Source organism: Callithrix jacchus, chromosome X (assembly GCF_049354715.1).
Source record: "Callithrix jacchus isolate 240 chromosome X, calJac240_pri, whole genome shotgun sequence".
In the NCBI taxonomy this organism is placed as follows: Eukaryota; Metazoa; Chordata; class Mammalia; order Primates; family Cebidae; genus Callithrix; species Callithrix jacchus.
The window spans coordinates 106,455,330-106,474,371 of record NC_133524.1 but is presented as its reverse complement, the minus strand read 5'-3'; the positions used below and the strand labels follow the sequence as shown (position 1 = coordinate 106,474,371).

Genomic DNA, 19,042 nt, shown 5'->3' with positions numbered 1-19,042 from the left:
TTGGAATTTCAATTATCCAAACACTGATTTATCCCCATTCCCCACCCCACCCCTCAGGAGCAGTCTAAGAAATAAACAAAACTAATATTCTTTACCCCGATCCAGCAGTAAAGTTACTCACCTTAGGCCAGGGACCAAGTTGGAGGCTGCACATAGTTACCCAGCATCAGGCACATCAAAGGCTACACTCAGAAGCTACAGTACACAGAGAGGAGGAAGGGGCCCCAACCACCTTAGAAAGGTCCTCAATACTTCTGGAGTCACCAGAGTCATGCCAGCAGCCTTCCTGAGCTTCTGGAATACCCAAGACACTTCCAACATGCTAAACAGAGAAGTAAAAATGCGACACTGGGCACCACAGTTAAATCTTACTTTTCTATACCCACAGACAAGAGGAGGTAAGCAGATTTTAGGGGAGATATTTCCCTTATAAGTCCATTTGGCTGATTCCAATCCACAACTTCCCTAGGCTGGAAGCCCAGAAAACTATTAAAGAGAACAAACGTCTAGTTTCAACCCAGTTGGTTGTCCTGTTTTCCTCCATCAGTCATGGATCTAACTTTAGTCCTTTCATCTTTTCTGTCTTGCCTATTTCTATCACTACATAAAGGGTATCTTCTTTTTTTTTTTTGAGATGGAGTCTCACTATGTAACCCAGGCTAGAATGCAGTGGTGCAATCTCAGCTGACTGCAACCTCCACCTCCCAGGTTTAAGCAATTCTCCTGCGTCAGCTTCCCAAGTAGCTGGGATTACAGGCACATGCCACCATACTAGGCTAATTTTTGTATTTTTAGTAGAGACAGAGTTTCACCATGTTGGCCAGGATGGCCTCAATCTCCTGACCTCATGATCCACCCACCTTGGCCTCCCAAAGTGCTGGGATTACAGGCATGAGCCACCACACCTGGCCTTTTTTTTTTTTTTTAAGAGACAGAGTCTCACTCTGCTATCCAGGCTGGAGTGCAGTGGTACAATCATAGCTCACTGCACCCTCCAATTTCTGTGCTGAAGCAGTTCACCTGCCTCAGCTTTCGAGTAGCTGGGACTACAGGTGTGTATCACCATACTAATTTTACTTATTTATATATTTATTTATTTTTGTGGAGACAGGGTCTCACTATGTTGCCCTGGCTGGTCTCAAACTCCTATCTCCAAGCAATCCTCCTCCTGCCTCAGCCTACCAGAGTGCTGGGATTACAGGTATGTCACTGTGCCTGGCCTCTAGGGTCCTTTTTCAAATCTGCTGACTTGACATGACTACATGTATCTGACTGAAAGGTTACTTATTACATTCCATTTCACCTCCTATGATGGTACACAGTTATCTGGAAATTCCTCATTATTCATATTACGTTTCCAGTAAACTCACGCCCACCTTTAGCAACTTCTCAGATTTAAGATACTGAATTTCTTCACCATGCTAGAGTCACATTCATATTCAACATTACCCAACAGAGCCACATAAAACTAACATTTTAATTCAGAGGTGCAAGGGCCCCCAGCCTTGACCTGAATATCCCTGCTTTCTTCTTTGCTTGGCTTCCAAATGCCTGAAAACTTTGGTGGCATGCTTTTTAGACTAGCAGGTGAAAAGCTAAACTATCACTTTGGCTGCAAATATAATAGGAAGAGAGGAGACTTAGAAGTTCAAACAAGGATGGTACAAAGATGAACATGTATCTGAGCATACCCCAGTACCAACCTGGCACTTTGCATTCATGCTGAAATCTGCCTAGCTCAGCGCCCGAAACAAAAGTCATGAGCAGGTAGCATACAGAGAAGTGCTACAGAGCACTTCTACTTTCCCACTGCCTGGGAGGCAGACAGGACCATGTTATTAAACCCCATTTCAGAGATGAGAAAACTGAGGGGAAAAGGTTCTGACAAGCTTTCTGACAAGAACCCAGGTCCCCTAACTCCCAGTTCAATGCACTTTCCACATCACACCTGACACAGACCAGGACTCATGGGGCTCCATTTCTTTAGATTCTAGTCCTGGCCCTTGACCACATGGCACAAAGGGAGTCACCCCAATAGCCCCATACTTGTGCCATCAGCCAGCTCATAAGATCTACTCTCTACAGTGTGAGACATGTCAAAACACAAACTCAAGTGGGCAGCAAACTGCATTTACACAGATAAGTTTTGGAGTCCCAAAGACAGGTTCATTATAGCTTCCACCTGTCTGTTGGAGGCACTTGCAATTCTTATAAAACTGAAGTCTTTGTTGGCTGTTTTTTCCAGAAAAATCCACAGGTTCCATTCAAAACCATACACTCTCACCACTTCCTCAGGAAAGATCTCTGTACTAACCTTCAGCTCTTTCCTAAACATCCAGTCTAGGCACCAGCTGTTACGCCGGTTCATCTTATACCTTTGAGCCTCTCTGGTTCCGGGTTCCCTCCTTCCCTACCCAACCTCTCAGCCATCACCTGGCCTGCTTCCCATTCCTGTTTCCCCAGTCATATCAGCCTCAAGTACACTGCCACCATTGTTCAGCCTCCCATCCACTTCTGCTCCACCCCAGGGTTACATTCAACAATCCCCATTTTCATAGCACCTAAAAAAATAGTTTTTGTACTCTGGAACAAGTGTTAGTACTATGAGAAATGTAACTGGGAAGGAGGGCCAGTCACCACAGGCCATCCTAAATGAGAGGCTAGCCAGGGTAATCAATGAAGGGATATGGGCAAACTAAACGAAAGAGAAACAGAGAGTGAGAGAGGTACAGCAGAGTGGTGTTTGGCCTAGCACACAATCTCCCCAGCTCCAGTTCTCCTGTCACTACCTCCTATGATGGCACACAGCTATCTGGGGATTGCTGAGGCCAAGTGCTTATGACTGTTACCCACCATAAGGAAGATTAACTCACTGGACTGCCCAAAGTTGGTCCTCTGGCTCTATCCATTGATGTTCATACTCTCAGGCCCTCATCTCAGGACCACTGCAATAATTTCTTCACTGGTCTTGCCTCCAAGCACACTACTACAAGAGGGATCTATCTAAAATGCCCCTCTGATCTGTCATTCTAAATCCTTCCATGGTTTGCCACTACCTACCAAAAAAGCTGAAGTTTCCTAGGATGGTAGACAAGGCCTTCTTTGCTCTGAATTCTGCCTATTTCTCCAGCGTGGCAGCCTCATGCATTATCTCAGGCTATACCCTGAATGTATTCATGTCAATTACTACACTTCTACGATCTCATTTTCCAACAGTTTAATTTTATTCAATTACATGGATATGTGGTAATTTACTCAACCAATATCCTCTGGTTGCACATGTAATCACATCTAAATTTTCAGTTCCTTTACTGTTTCCTTAGCCCACATTGGTAGAAGACAGTCTAGATCTTCAAAGGGAATAGCCATTTGAAGGCTTTTGATCCATAATGCTAAACTGCTATCCAGAAAAATTATTTGAAAATTATTTGAATTGCTATTCCCTCCAGAAATATATGAGAATCTGTTTTCTACTGCAATCTGGTAAACAGGTTATTATAATTTGGTAATTATCATGTGTTTAAAAGGCAAAACACACACACACACACACAATTTATCATTTTAATTTGCATACCTCAGATTACCAGAAATGTTAAACTATGTTCTAACAGGTGTATGGCTACCCATATTTCTTCTTTTGGGATGTGACCATCTGTGCACTTTGACTATTTTTCAACTGGTGTGATCTTTTCTACTGAGCTGTAAAGAGCTATTTATATATTAACAAGAGCTAATACAGATTGCTTAAAATTTATTGCAAATATTATTCCCAGGCTGTCATTTTTGCAGCTCTGTTTATGGTAGTTTTTTATGTATGGAAGTTTTTTAAATCTTTATGTAATCAGACATGTTTGTCATTCCCTTTGTGGTTTCTGTCTTTGATATAGCACTTTGAAAATCTTTTTTCTTTTTTTTTTTTTTGAGACGGAGTTTTGCTCTTGTTACCCAGGCTGGGGTGCAATGGCGCAATCTCGGCTCACCGCAACCTCCACCTCCTGGGTTCAGGCAATTCTCCTGCCTCAGCCTCCTGAGTAGCTGGGATTACAGGCACGCACCACCATGCCCAGCTAATTTTTTGTATTTTTAGTAGAGACGGGGTTTCACCATGTTGACCAGGATGGTCTCAATCTCTTGACCTCGTGATCCACCCGCCATGGCCTCCCAAAGTGCTGGGATTACAGGCTTGAGCCACCGCGCCCGGCTCTGAAAATCTTTTATAACCGTGGGATTATAGAAAGAATCACCTATTGTTTTCTTAAAATTTTCATAATTTTATTTTTTAAATTTAAATCTCCAAGATCAAGAAATTGTGCCTTTGCTAATCCTACTCACTCTTCCAGATGGTTTTTCCAACTTTCCTCTTGTGGCTCTTATCTATCCTTCAAATGCAAAATTAAGCATTATTTATTCCAGGAAAGCTTCCCTGCACTCCACCGTTAAATGCCCATTCTGGATCATCTCATTATCTCCTTTGATTTACCTATTCCTGAGATTTTACAATTTTTGTCATTATACGAAGCTTATAAGGAAGCTTCCCTCAAGAATGTAGATAAAAGGGAAATAAAGTGCCTACTAAGAGTTAAACTTTAAAATCCCACACTTGAAAGACCAGATTGTAACCTGCTTGAAATATACCCAAAGAATGGGGCTGACCAACCACTAAGATATAAAATATGGAGAGTTGCAAACATGTATTTGGTAATGTCTACAACCAAGCAGTGTAGACATACATCCAAGCTCATAAATATCATGTTTTCTAGTCCCACTGGCACATTCATCCCTACTGAGAAGATGGAAGTGGTTAAGAGTACAGGCTTTAAAATTAAGACGTACTTGGTTTCACATGGTGGCTCTGCCACTCATGAGCACTCTGGCCTTGGGCAAAAGATTAGAGGAATTTCATCTGTAAAATAGGGATAAAAATAGTACCTATGTCTCACAAGGTTTGGGAGAGGACAAAACGAAACAAAGCAAGAAAAGCATGTGCTTGACACAATGTCTAGCACATAGCTAGCACTCAATGCATAATAGCTATAATTATCCTGATTTCCATAGAAAATCCATCCCTACTATGAGCCACATCAGAAACAACTCATAATCAATTTTCAATTCATCTAACTTCACTTGTTTTAATTTCATATTTGCAATAACAGATTTTGACATGTAACTCAGCTTCCCTTGCCCAGCTGCCTACACAGTATACTTGACCCTTTAGATTCTGTTTCCTCATCTGTCAAGTGAGGATTACAATAGTATTATTTCATAGGATAACTGTAAAATTTAAAAACTTGAGCCACTTAGTTCAAGTGCCTGGCACACTGTAGGGAATAAAATAAGTATGAGCTATTGATAGCATCACTTTATTGGATGCCCAAATTGTATAATCTCAATGGAATCATGAAAAAAAAATCAGATAAACCCAAATCAGAAGCATTCTACAGAGTAAACTGAACAGTATTCTTCAAAATAGTCAAGGTTGTAAAAGGCAAAGACTAAGGAACTACCACAGATTAGAGAGAACTAAGGAAACATAGTATCTAAATACAGTTAAGGATTCTGGGCATATCCTGCAACAGAAAAGGGACATTTGTGAAAAAAACTGGTAAAACCAAAATAAAGACTGTAGTTAAGCTCATATTGCATTATACAAATGCTAATTTTTCAGTTTTAATAATTTTACCATAGTTATGTAAAATGTTAACATTAGGGAAAGCTGGGTGAATGATACACAAGAATTCTCTGTAATATCTTTACAACTCGTCTGTAAGTTGAAAATCATTTCAAAATAATACAAAGCTTTAAAAGGTACTATAATCTAATCCATTAGCCTCTCTTCACACCTCAGTTATCCCCCATCCCCTACCTTTCTCAGCCCCACATGTTTTCAGTCCCCAAATCCTGTCTTGTCACTTAGACCTTTTCTTTTTCTTTCTTTCTTTTTTCTTTCTTCCAGACAGGGTCTTGGTTTGTCACCCTGTCTGGAGTGCATTGGTTTGATCATGGTTCACTGCAGACTCAAACTTCTAGGCTCCAGCAATCCTCTCACCTCAGCCTCCTGAATAGTTAGGACTACATACATGTGCTACCACAGCTAGCGATTTTTGTTTGTTTGTTTTTTGTACACATGGGGTCTCATTTTGTTACCCAGATTGGTCTCAAACTCCTGGCTCTTGTCTCAAACAAGTGGTCCTCCCACCTCCACCTCCAAAGCGCTAGGATTACTAGTATGAGCTACCAACCACACCCAGCCCAACCTTTTCAATATATCTGAAATTCGCCCCCACTATTTTTTCCTAGTTTGGTCCCTGAAACTACCATAGCACTTTTCTATCTGATCTCCAGATATTCTATGGTTTTCCTTCATCACTCTAATTCAGGGGTGTCCAATCTTTTGGCTTCCCTGGGCCACACTGGAAGAAGAATTGTCTTGGTCCACACATAAAATACATTAACGCTAATAATGGCTGATGAGCTTTAAAAAATCACAAAAAATGTCTCATAATGTTTCAAGAAAGTTTATGAATTTGTGTTGGACTGCATTCAAAGCTGTCCTGGGCTGCATGCAGCCCATAGGCTGGACAAGCTTGCTCTAATTTTATACAGTATTGTCAGGTTCCTATTCTTAAAATAGCATTCTAATCATGTTATACTCCTCCTTAAAAGTTTTAAATGACAGATTCATCACAGTACTTATCAGAATCCCAGCTGACTTTTTTTTTGTAGAAACTGACATGTTGATTTTAGAATTCATATGGAAATGCAAGGGACCCCAAATAGCCAAACAAACCTTGAAAAGAAAAAATGGAGGACTTACACAACCTGATTTCAAAACTTATGACAAAGCAACAGTAACAAATATAGTGTGGTACTAACCTAAGGAAAGACACAGAGACCAATGGAATAGAATTGAGAGTACTAAAATAAATCCTCAGACCTGATTTTTGACAAAGGTGTCAAGATCATCCAGTGGTGGAAAGAATAGTCTCTTCAACAAATGATGCTGTGACAACTGGTTATCCACGTGCAAAAGAATTAAGTTGGACCCCTATCTTATAACATATATACATAACATATCTTATAACATATATCTTATAACATATACAAAAATTCACTCAAAATCAAAGGCCTAACTGTAAGAGCAAAAACTATAAAACTTGTAAAAGAAAGCATAGGGATAAATGTCATGACCTAGGATTTGGTAATGGACTCTAAGATGTAACCAATTGCACAAGCAATAAAAGAAAAAAATAAATATACTATACCTCACCAAAATTAAAATATTTTATGCTTCAAATGACACTATTAAGAAAGTGAAAAGACAACCCAGGCTGGTCATGGTGGCTCACGCCTGTAATCCCAGCACTTTGGGAGGCAGAGGCGGGCCGATTACTTGAGGTCAGGAGCTCAAGACCAGCCTGGACAACATGGCAAAACTTAGTCTCTACTAAAAATACAAAAAAAAAAAAAAAAATAGCCAGGCGTTGTGGTGCCTGCCTGTAATCCCAGATACTTGGGAGGTTGAGGCAGGTGAAGCAGTTAAACCTGGGAGGCGGAGGTTGCAGTGAGCCGAGATCGCACAGCTGCACCCCAGCCTGGACATCAGAGTGAGACCCCATCAGAAAGAAAAAGGAAAGAAAGGAAAAAAAGGAAAGAAAGAAAGGAAGGAAGGAAGAAAGGACAACCCAAAGAATGGGAGAAAAAAATTACAAATCGTGTATCTAGTAGGAGTCTAGTATCCAGAATAAATACCTCTTAAGACTCAACAATAAAAAGACGAGTAACAGATAGACAACTCAATGAAATCAGGAAAACAATGTATGATCAAAATGAAAAGTTAAATAAAAAGAAACTGTAAACAAGAACCCAACAGAAATTCCGCAGCTGAAGAATACAATGACTGAACTAAAAACAGGAGACTTATTAAGCATGAAGAAAGAACCAGCAAATTTGAAGAACAGTTATTTTAAATTACCTCATCAGAAGAGAAAAAGAAAAAAAAGGATGAAAAGTAATAACCTTAGAGGGTCAAAAATACACAATGGGGAAAAGATGCTGGCTTCAATAAATGATGCTGAGGGAAACTGGATATCCACATGCAAAAGAATGAAATTAGACCCTTATCTTACACCACACTCAAAAACCAACTCAAAATGGACAAAAGACTTAAATGTAACATCTGAAACCATAAAAGTCCTAGAAGAAAACATAGGAACAAACTTTTAGAAACTGGTCTCAGCAATGATTTTTTGAATATGACATCAAAAGCACACGCAAGAAAAGTACAAAAAAAAATTAGGATGACATCAACCTAAAAAGCTACACAGCAAATATTTGCAAACCACAAATTTAAAGTCAGAATTTAAAATACATAAAGAACTCAAACTCGGTAGCAGAAAAACAAATCACCCAATTTTAAAATGGGCAAAGGATCTGAATAGACGTTTTTCCAAAGAAGGCATACAAATGGACAACAGGTATATGAAAAGGTACTCAACATAACTAATCACTGGGAATATGCAAATGAAAACCACGGTGAGATCTCACCTCACGCTTATCAGAATGGCCATTATAAAAAATGCAAAGGATGGCAATAGTGGGAAGAGTGTAGAGAAAATAGAACCCCCGAAAACTGTTGGTGGAGATGGATAGGGCCATTATCAAAAACTGTTTAGAGTTTCCTTAAAAAAAAAAAAAAAGAAAGAAAGATCTACTATATGACCTAGGAATCCCACTTCTGGATATTTATCCAAGAGTTGAAATCAAGATCTCAAACAGATATCTGCATTCCTATATTCATTGCACCATTATTCACAATAGCCAAGATGTAGAAACAAGATAAATGTTCAATGATGGATGAATGAATGAAGAAAATGGGGTGTATTATTAAGCCTTTAAAAAGAAGGACATCCACAGCCGGGTGTGATGGCTCACGCCTGTAATCCCAGCACTTTGGGAGGTGGAAGCGGGCGGATCACGAAGTCGAGAGACGGGACCATCCTCGCCACGATGAAACCCCGTCTCTAATAAAATACAAAAATTAGCTGGGTGTGGTGGCACGCGCCTGTAGTCCCCACTACTTGGGAGGCTGAGGCGGAAGAATCACTTGAACCCAGGAGGCAGAGGTTGCAGTGAGCCAAGACTGCGCCACTGTACTCCAGACTGGTGACAGAGCAAGACTCCGTCTCAAAAAAAAAAGAAGAACATCCTATCATTTGCAATAACACAGAAGGACTCAAAGAACATTATGTTAATTAAAATGAGCCAGACACAGAAAGAAAAATATCTTATGATGTCACATAAATATGAAATGTAAATTAGTCAAACTCAAAGAAGCTAAATATAAAATGAGTTAGCTGGGGCTGGTGCTGGAAAAGTAAGATGCTAGTCAAAGGGTACAAAGTTTTAATTTTCCAGGATGAATAAATTCTGGAGATCTAATGTACAGCATGGTGACTATAGTTAAAAATACTGTATACTTAAAATTTGCTATAAGAGTAGATCTGGCTGGGCGTGGTGGCTAATGCCTATAATCCCAGCACTTTGTGAGGCCAAAGCGGGTGGATCATGAGGTCAGGGGATCAAGAGCATCCTGGCTAACATGGTGAAACCCCATCTCTACTAAAAATACAAAAATTAGCTGGATATGGTGGTGCGTGCCTGTAATCTCAGCTACTTGGGAGGCTGAGGCACAAGAATCACCTGAATTCAGGAAACGGAGGTTGCAGTGAGCTGGGATCGTGCCACTGCACTCCAGCCTGGTGGCACCACTGCACTCCAGTCTGGCAACAGAGTGAGAAGATCCTAAGTATTTTCAACACACACACACGCGCACGCACACAGACACACACACACACAAATGATAACTCTATGAGGTAATGAATGTGCTATCTTGACTGTGGTGATTTACATATATATAATCATTAAGTTGTAAATTTTAAATATTTACATTAAAAATACCTGAAGTAGAAAAAAAACTCAACAATAAAAAGACAAATAACCTTGAATACATATCTCTCCAAATAAACATACGGGTAGTTATCATACACATGAAAAGATGTTCAACGTAATTAGTCATCAGGGAAATGCAAACCAAATCCACAATGAGATGACACTTCATATCCACTAGCATGGCTAAAATAAAAAAGGCAATCACAAGTGTTCATGAGGATGTTGGGAAATTGGAACCCTTATATACCGTTGGTAGGGATGTAAAATAGTGCTGCCACTTTAGAAAAACAGTCTGGCAGCTCCCTGAGATGTTAAACAGAGAGTTATCATATGACTCAGCAATTCCACTCCTATACATAAGGGAAATGAAAACCTATGTCCAAGGGAAATAAAACGTATATCCACCTGAAAACTTATACACAGATATTCACAGAAGTACTATCTGTAATAGCCAAAAGGCAGAAACAACATAAATGCTTACCAACAGACAAATGGATACAAAATAATGTAGCACATCCTTACAATGGAATATTAATTGGCCATAAAAATAAGTGAAGTACTGATATATGGTAAACACAGATGCATCTTAAAAACATACTAAGTGAAAGAAGACAGTGGAAAAAGTCCACATATTATAATTACTCCATTTATGTGAAATGTCCAGAACAGATATAAATCTATAGAAACAGAAAATAGATTAACCACTGCTTAGGGCTGGTGAGTGGGGGAAAGGTGGGGGGGTGAGCTAAATGGTATAGAGTTATTTTTTGGGTGATGAAAATGTTCTAAAATTGACTGTGGTGGTAGCTGCACGTATATGTGAATATATTAAAAAAACATTCAATTGTACACTTTAAATGAGTGAAGTATATAGTACACGATTATAACTCAACAAAGCTGTTTTAAAAGCAAACTTTGGATAGGTCCTATTGCCTGGCAAATAAAAGTCCAAACTCCAAACTCCTTAATCGGGCATTCAACTCCCTCCCCTCCTGCATCATGATTGGACCCCCAACCAGCATCATTGCTCACTACTCCCTTTTACATGCTTTTCTATCCAACCAAGATAAATTATTCACCATTACCCATATACCTCTTGTGGTTTCCTATCTGTTTTTCCTCTTGCTATTCCTTCCCCATGAAATTCTCTCCTCCTGACTCATCTTCACATGTTAATATTCTACCACAAAGCCCAGTTCAAATGCTACCTCCTATGCAAACCCTTCCCTGTTCTTCAACCCTCACATAGTAGGCCCTCAAAACACTATTTACGAAAAGAATGAAGGTAAGTAGTTCTCCCATATGATGACTGTCATTAACATAAGATAATCCTCCCAAAGCCACAACTTTATTTCTTTCTTCCTTTCCTGATCACAGCAGCAGTTTGCTGCTTCAGGACCCTTATTAAGTCCCTGAGGACAGTCCCAAACTGGTACCCTCTGCTTCTCCCAAAACCCTACCCCGATGAAGAAAGTAGACATTACATTATGCCAGGGCCACCGAGTACAGTTGTGTAGGTTGTGCACTGCACAACCCTAGTGGCGCCATTCAATTATAGTCTATGTGAATGGCACCCTCTCCTAGGGTTGTGCAGTGCATAGCCATTCGTGGTGGCCCTGCTTGGAAATATTCCTAGTGTTTGAGAACAAAGACCAAAAGAACACTCAGTGACAGAATCACTAACTATATATTGTTGTTAAGAAGTAAGCAATTCAAAACTCTTATCAGGAAAGAAGCAACTTAAGAGAATAGCATGGTCACAGCACACAAACAGCATCTGCATGGAATTGAAAACAGGAATATCCAAGAGAAAAATGGTTACTCATGTTTCTCCAGCAGTGGAGACAGAACAGGACACACATTCTGGTCACACTACAAAGCTATGACAGACATGCAAAAAGGGACAGTTTTCCATGGACTACCAAAGCCTACATGGTCTTGTTCATGAGACTTTTCAACTCCATTAGATTCTGACTTTAGGTTATAGAACAAGCCCTGTTTAATTTGGCTTCAGGTACCTTGATATCAGAAAGGGCTAATACACCCAAGAATACTCATGTCTATAAAGGTCTCTCTCTCATCATCAATCGACTTATCAGCCTGGTGGTTTATTAAGAAGTATTTTTTTAAGGTTGGGGACTGTGGCTCAGTCCACTAGAAACCAAGAGCCCTGGGTAAGCTGATAAAAATTAGGCTTTAAACCTACAAACCAAGTTGCAGATATAGGACCCGTGTCAACTCCACCAAGGTACAACAGACACCCTGAAGTTCAGCCAGAGCAGCTGGCCAATGAACCGGTCAACTCTAAACTGCAATCCATGATGCAAGACACTCCAAAATGGAGAGCCATAAAGGACTGCACATATTGGTAGTGACGACAGGTGAGCTGGTGGTTGAGTTCAAGAGTACGAGACGTTGAGTTTGTTTCTTTTTGTTCCCCACTCCAGTTCAGTCCAGCCTCCCACTTTCATATTTGCTCTACCTGGAATATTTCACTTCTTCTGTCTCCTCTAGAGATTTCCTGGATAACTTACACAAACTAAGCATTCCTTTTTTGAACTCCATTGGTATTTGTTAGTACTATACACTAATCCTTCATTAGTCTCATATTGTCAGTAACAACAATAGCAGTAGTTATTCCTTATTTAGAGCTTACTAGGTACCTGGTACTGCAGTCAACATCTTACATGTGTTTTTCATAGCACTCCTATTATGTAAGACATATTATTTTCCTCCTGTTTGCATACAAGGAAACTGAGCTAAAGAAAGGTTAAATAAATTGCCTAAGGTGACACAACTAATAAGTGAGTCAAAGAGTCAGGCCTGGAACCCACAACTATCTGATTCCAGAGGTCATGTTTGTTGCCAATACTAGATACTTTGTCTTTTCTGGAGTTCCCTCTGCCCCCACTCCACATAGCGGCTAACATACCATTGGACCTATAAAAGTCCTCCAGAACCCATGCACACATCTACATCTTCTCCCCGTCCATAGCCCAGCCCAGGACATAAGCTGGAAGAAAAGGGAAGAAGGTATAGTTAGCATGAAGAGGCTTGATGTTTCAGGGAGCCACAGGAGTCCTCTTCCTCCAACCCATTTAAGAGAGGATCATGCTGCTTCTTGACCTCAATCCCAGAAAAATATTTAGAACAGGATGACCTGGTTACCTTGAAACTTGTCAAGAAAACTCTGAAATAATAGAGCCTAGGCCAACCCATGGGAGGGATGCATGGTATCCAGTTCCCTGAAGGAAGGAGATCAGTTGTGTCAGAGTCAAAGCCACATGGGACAGCTAGTGTTTGCACTGCTCCACCACCAATGAACTCCATGACTATAGCCAAAGTTGGGGTTTTTATGAGGGTGGGGGAGAGGTCCATTTTTTAAAATAAAGTATTTGTTACACCTCCTTAAGCCTCAGTTTTCTCATCATTTAAAAACAGAATAAGAAACCAACCACTTGCAGTGCTTCTAAGGCATAAAATGAGAATGTTATAAAAACACCTATTTCCTGGTGCCTGCATCAGTTTATTCTTCCTGGGGTTCTGAGCACACAGTGACGCAGGACATAATTCCTGTCTGCGAGAAGCTCACAGTCCAGCTAACAAAGGTCCTCTACAACACCCTGTCAACCAGTAATAAAGCTGGTTGGTGAGTTACCCTAACTCTCAGCTAGTGTTTTATCAGAGGAAAATTTTCGTGGGAAAGAAGGCAAATGCTATTGGCAAAAGTAAGGATTGTGGGTTATGTCTTTGCTGCCATCCACACCTTGGTGTTAAAAAATTGGGAACGGGGACTCCATTAATTACTGTTTTAAAAAAAGATGCAGGTAAATACTGTTCTTTTCCTTCACAATACATATCACCATTTATCATTTATATTTAGCTGTGCTTTCATTAAATACTTCCCTGTTGACCATAAGCTCCTGGAGAGCAGGAGCTGTGTGATGGTCCTCATTGTAGGTCCAGAACTCAACACAGTGCCTGGAACATACAAGATGCTCATCAGGTACTTTCTGAATGAATAAGTGAAACAAAACGTCTCTATACAATATGGATAGACTTGGTTACCTAAGCAAAAGCCATTTTAGAACATTCAAGCCTTGTTTATGCATGCAGTAATTCTCAAGATTTCCAAGAATCTGGTAACAGCACTTTGTTTCTGGGGAGAATAACTAGTGAATTAGGTAGGGGTCAGAGGTTGGAGGGAATCATATAAGCTATTCTATTTCTTTAAAATTGTATGATGTTTTAAATAACAAAGAAACATAAATATACCAGATACAATGGATCTGCCCTATCTGAAGCCCAAACAAACAAACAAAGTCCAATCCTTTCCACAGGAAAGTAAAATCTTGGAGGGAAGGGGAGATTGTGCCCCTGTGTGACTAAGATCCTAAGAATAATGGGTTCTTAAGAATGAGGTTGATTTATTTGTACTAACATGGAAAGATTACTAAGATATTAAAGAGAAAAAAAAGTACAAACATTGTTGAAGGATCCCATTTTTACATAAAGACGTAAAATGTTTAGCATATGCAGAGATAAAAATCAGAAGGAAAAACATGCTTTGGTGGATATGTCTGGGGGACCGACTTCTATGGGACTTTTATTGGCTCTGTGTCTTATTCCTATACTGTTCTGGGTTTTAATCATGAACATGTGCTGCTTTTATGTTAGAAAAATAGTATTAAAATATAAATATGGCACCTAACTCTGCTAACCACCTGAGGCATGAGAAGGGAGTTGGCTAGAAGCTGGGCCAGGTTCGAAAACCTAGAAAGCACTGTCCAAACCATACTGGGGAATGAAGCAGCTGTTCCTCCACACAAATAACCCTTCTTAAAGCAACTGGAAAGATTTCCTTTAATCTCTGAGACTGCCTCAAGCCACTGTTACAGTCCAGAAGCCAAGCCAGCTGGATAATTGGATTTTTTTTAAAGGAAGTTACCTCTCTTTTGTATGTAACAGTAATGAAGGGGGCGGGGGTCCGTGTCACAGTAAAGCGTCTTTAACTTCTTAAGCTTTCTTCTCCCTTCTAGTCAGGGAAAACCAAGGTATAGAAAAGTTGATTCTATTTCCCTCACCTGGCTCAAACAGCCCAGAACCAAGCTGTTGGAATTTGCTGTAAAACTCAGTGGTTCTAAATCCTGAATGCATATTAGACTCACGTAGGCAGATTATTGTTTCCTAAAAGAAAAAAAAATCCTGGGGCCTGCTCCTCAAGATCCCTACTCAACTGGTTGGGCCTGGGGCCTGGATATCAATATTTTAAAGTGCCCCAGCTGATTTCAACATACAGCCAGGTTTGCAAATCACTGTTCTACCCACTGCTTAATACTCCAGTAACCTTAGAGAAAGGGACCTTAGTCACCATGTTTGTTTATTTATTTATTTATTTATTTATTATTATTTTTGGAGAGGCAGTCTTGCTTTGTCACCCAGGCTGGAGTGCAATGGCACGATCTCGGCTAACTGAAACTTCCACCTCCCGGGTTCAAGCGATTCCTCCACCTCAGCCTCCTGAGTAGGTGGGATTACAGGCACCTGCCGTCATGCCTGACTAATTTTTGTATTTGTGTAGACAGGATTTCCCTATGTTGGCCAGGCTGGTCTTGAACTCCTGACCTCAGATGATCCGCCCGCCTCGACCTTCCAAAGTGCTGAGATTACAGGTGTGAGCCACCATGCCTGGACCTTAGTCACCATTTAAGAAAAACTTTAGGTTGTATATTCTCCTTAAAGGCAGGCAAGCCAAAAAAGCCTGTAACCAAAACAACAAGCTGGGAGCATAAAGATAGGTCTTCTGTGATTTGAAACCAAAGGAAGCAGAAAATAAAAAGTATAGTTCTGATAGCAGGTACTGAAAAATGGAAAGAAAGTAGATAACAAAGGCATCCTGTCTGAGAAAATTCCCAAATGTTAGTACATCAAACTTCCGTTCCACCTCCCAAACTAGGTGCCTTGATGATGCCCTAACAGCTAAAAGCAACACTGAATTAGCAATTAAACCCTTAAGAACGTGCTTTCTTCCTTCTGGAACTTCTGGGGAAAAATGAAAATGCCTGCTTTTGTGGAGGTTACAAACCATTTTTTTTTCTTCCAAGTCCACTCTCTCCTCCCAACATGTACCTGACCCAATTGCAAAGCAGGATGACAATGAAACATTAATTCCTCATGTGCCTGGATTTTCAAAATGGGCTCTTCCTCCGTATGTGCTCTGACCCTGGAGCCTGGGTTTTGTTCCCAACCAGGGAAGCACTGAGATGGATAAAAGGGCTGGGGTCGCTGCAAATTGAAAGCCACAGAGTTGGCCTTTTGTTCTTTTTTGTCAAGCAAGGGCTATTCTAAAAAGCAGACATCAAAGGGAAAATTCAGCCTGAGAAGAGCTGAAATTGGACAAAATGTGATGAGGCATAAATGAAAAAAAAAAAAAAAAAGAAAGCAAAAAGGGCCTTTCTGTACCAGAAGAGGCTCTTTTCTGAAAACTGCCTCAAATTACAGCGCTTTCCACATTTGGTTCACACCAGGAAGGGTCGTATCATACCTAGCACGAAAAAGCATTTTGCCACATTATGAGGAGAATTCAAGACAGATGCAAATGGCCCAGAGTTTGGTGGTTTGGCAGTCACAAGGAGGAAAGAAATGTGTGACCCCAAGAAGAGACACTCTATACTCATTTGGTTCCCTCAGCCCAGAAAGACAAAGGAGAGTTTATTCAGAGTGATATAATAAGAAGGGGCACACAAGCGAATCTGTGATGGAGCAAAGTGTTGATGGTTTGAAGGAATACATGCATTACCTTTTCTTAAAGGTGTTCAATGAATTTCCTTTATTATTCACTATATTGGCCAACCAGCCTCTAAGGACTTTGGACAACCCAATGTAAGGCTCTCAAAGGCCTATGAGTTTAGCTTTGGGGCTTATGATGATTTTAATTAACCACTTGCCAGCTGTTTTCTTCACTACAGAGAGAAAATAGCCATTCTGATGTGGGACTCCTGAAGTGTGTCCTACTGAAAGCCAAGTGGAGAACTGAGCTATGTCATCCTCTCCACCCAGTCATGTACCTACCACAAAAATCCAGCCCTCCATCCCAGGTTTACACATGAAAAACCACTGCTTTTCCCTCTTCTCCAGGGTTCTACAGATATTTCCTCCTCGCATGTCATTAGATGGGTTTTCCTGTTGAATGCCTTTGATTTTTACTAAGATGATCCATTAGGACAGAGGTCCCCAAGCCCCAAGCCACAGAATGGTACCGATCCATGTTCTACTAGGAACCATGCTGCACAGCAGGAGCTGAGTAATGGATGAGTAAGCATCACTGCCTGAGCTCCACCTCCTGTCAGATCAGTGACAGCATTAAATTCTCATAGGAGCACGAATCCCATTGTGAACTGCACTTGAGAGAGGTCTAGGTTGCATGCTCTGGATCGAAATTGCATGCTCCTTATGAGAATCTAATGCCTGATGATCTTAAGTGAAACAGTTTCATCCCGAAACTATCCTCCCCCACCCCCTGGCTCAGTCCATGGAAAAGTTATCTTTCGCAAAACCTGTCCCTGCTGCCAACAAGGTTAGAGACTGCTGCATTAGGCTGTATGGCCTTTAATCCAGTCTTATGAAAGACTCCAATCTATTCTGAGCAGCAGAAACCCCCCGAGAGCCACAGTGAAAAGGCAAATAACATTAGGCAACAGGTATTCAAGGTACTATGCAATTAATAGGTGAGGCAGGGCTCCAAATCAAATGATCTAAAGGCCCTTATATCTCTATAAGAACTACATATAACTACTACTACTACTACTACTACTATTAACAACAATAACGACAACATTTATCAAACCACAGGCTTATCAATTAAATGCTAAATGGTATAGAAAACTCTAAATGGTATCCTTTACACACTAGCAGAGTCATTTTAGCAAATCACATAATCAAGAAATACCCAGTGAGCAGTCAGTTATGTTCTACACTCTGTACAGCTGTGGAATCCCAGAATAATGAACAGCCATCTGTTATATCTACATTCCATAAGCAGCACCATCGGTAAGCTGTACTCCTTTAGCTCCTCCTCCAGGTCCAGCAAAAATGATCCTAATCTAAATTACAGAAGGTATGATCTGCATTACCGCACTCTCCTATTTCCCTCTATAAATCACCAGTAGTGAGCATGATCAAATTATTTGAGACTGCCACAAATAATCCCCAGGATAAGTTATTCCAGTGCATTCAGAGATTATTTATAGAAATGTATACTTCTGGAAGAAAATACCATGGGCTGGAAGTGAGAAGCCCTAAGTTCTAATTCCAAAACAGCTGCTAACTATGGACTTGGACAAAAAACTTGACCCCTCTCAATCTCAGAATCCACATCTGTAAAAGAGGGTGGGAATCCCTGGACAAGATCATTCATTCACTGGCCATATCATTATTAAGAACCTATTACTTGCCAGATACTATGCTAAATGCTAGGGATATTACAGTGAGTAACATAGACATGGTCTTTGCTTCTGTGGAGTATTCAGTCTGGCAAGAGGGAAGATAAATGGCATAAAGCATACAAATCACTCTGTAATAAAAACTGTGATGAGAGTTTTGACAGCTGTAACACAAAACACAGGTGACAAGGGGTGGGCAGGAGAAGAACGCCCCAGGCAGAGGGAAGAGCATAACGAAAGCCTTAAATGGCCCAGAGGTTACAAAGACGTGTTCTGGGAACTAAAAGTAGTTCTTTTGGCCTGGATAGTATAGAGTGCCAGAGAAAACATGGTAAGAAATGATACTGGAGAGATGAGTGGAAGTCAGATCACAGAAAGCCTAGGAGGCCTGGAAAAGGAGTTTAAATTGTTCCCTTCAACAATAAATCCCCATGATGCTGCTCAGAGAATGAAGCTGGGATGTACGCCTAGGATCACGGGTTTGAACTCTGAGGCTTTTACCCATCAAAAGTACTTTTAGGCATTCTGGTAAGGAGCTGTAGGGTTGTACTTTACTCCACTTCACATTAAATAGGCTTTTGCCAGCTGGTCTGGGAACCTGAACCACAAGAAGAATATTGTGTCCTTGGGAAAGTGCAATCTGAATTCTAAAT

General features: G+C 40.5%; 1 protein-coding gene across 16 annotated transcripts in view; it reads right to left on the bottom strand.

Moving 5' to 3' along the window:
* Positions 1 to 19,042, bottom strand: part of TMEM164 (transmembrane protein 164) — a 177,307-nt gene that overhangs the window by 111,352 nt on the left and 46,913 nt on the right. Inside the window, exon 1 of one of the 16 annotated variants that reach the window (XM_035289223.3) lies at positions 122 to 18,817. The exons of the other annotated variants lie outside the window; for them this stretch is intronic. Within the exon in view, the coding sequence (XP_035145114.1) occupies positions 122 to 154 (33 nt within the window). The 5' untranslated portion in view covers positions 155 to 18,817. Of the gene's footprint in view, positions 1 to 121; positions 18,818 to 19,042 lie in introns of those variants that run through there. 16 annotated transcript variants of the gene reach the window in all.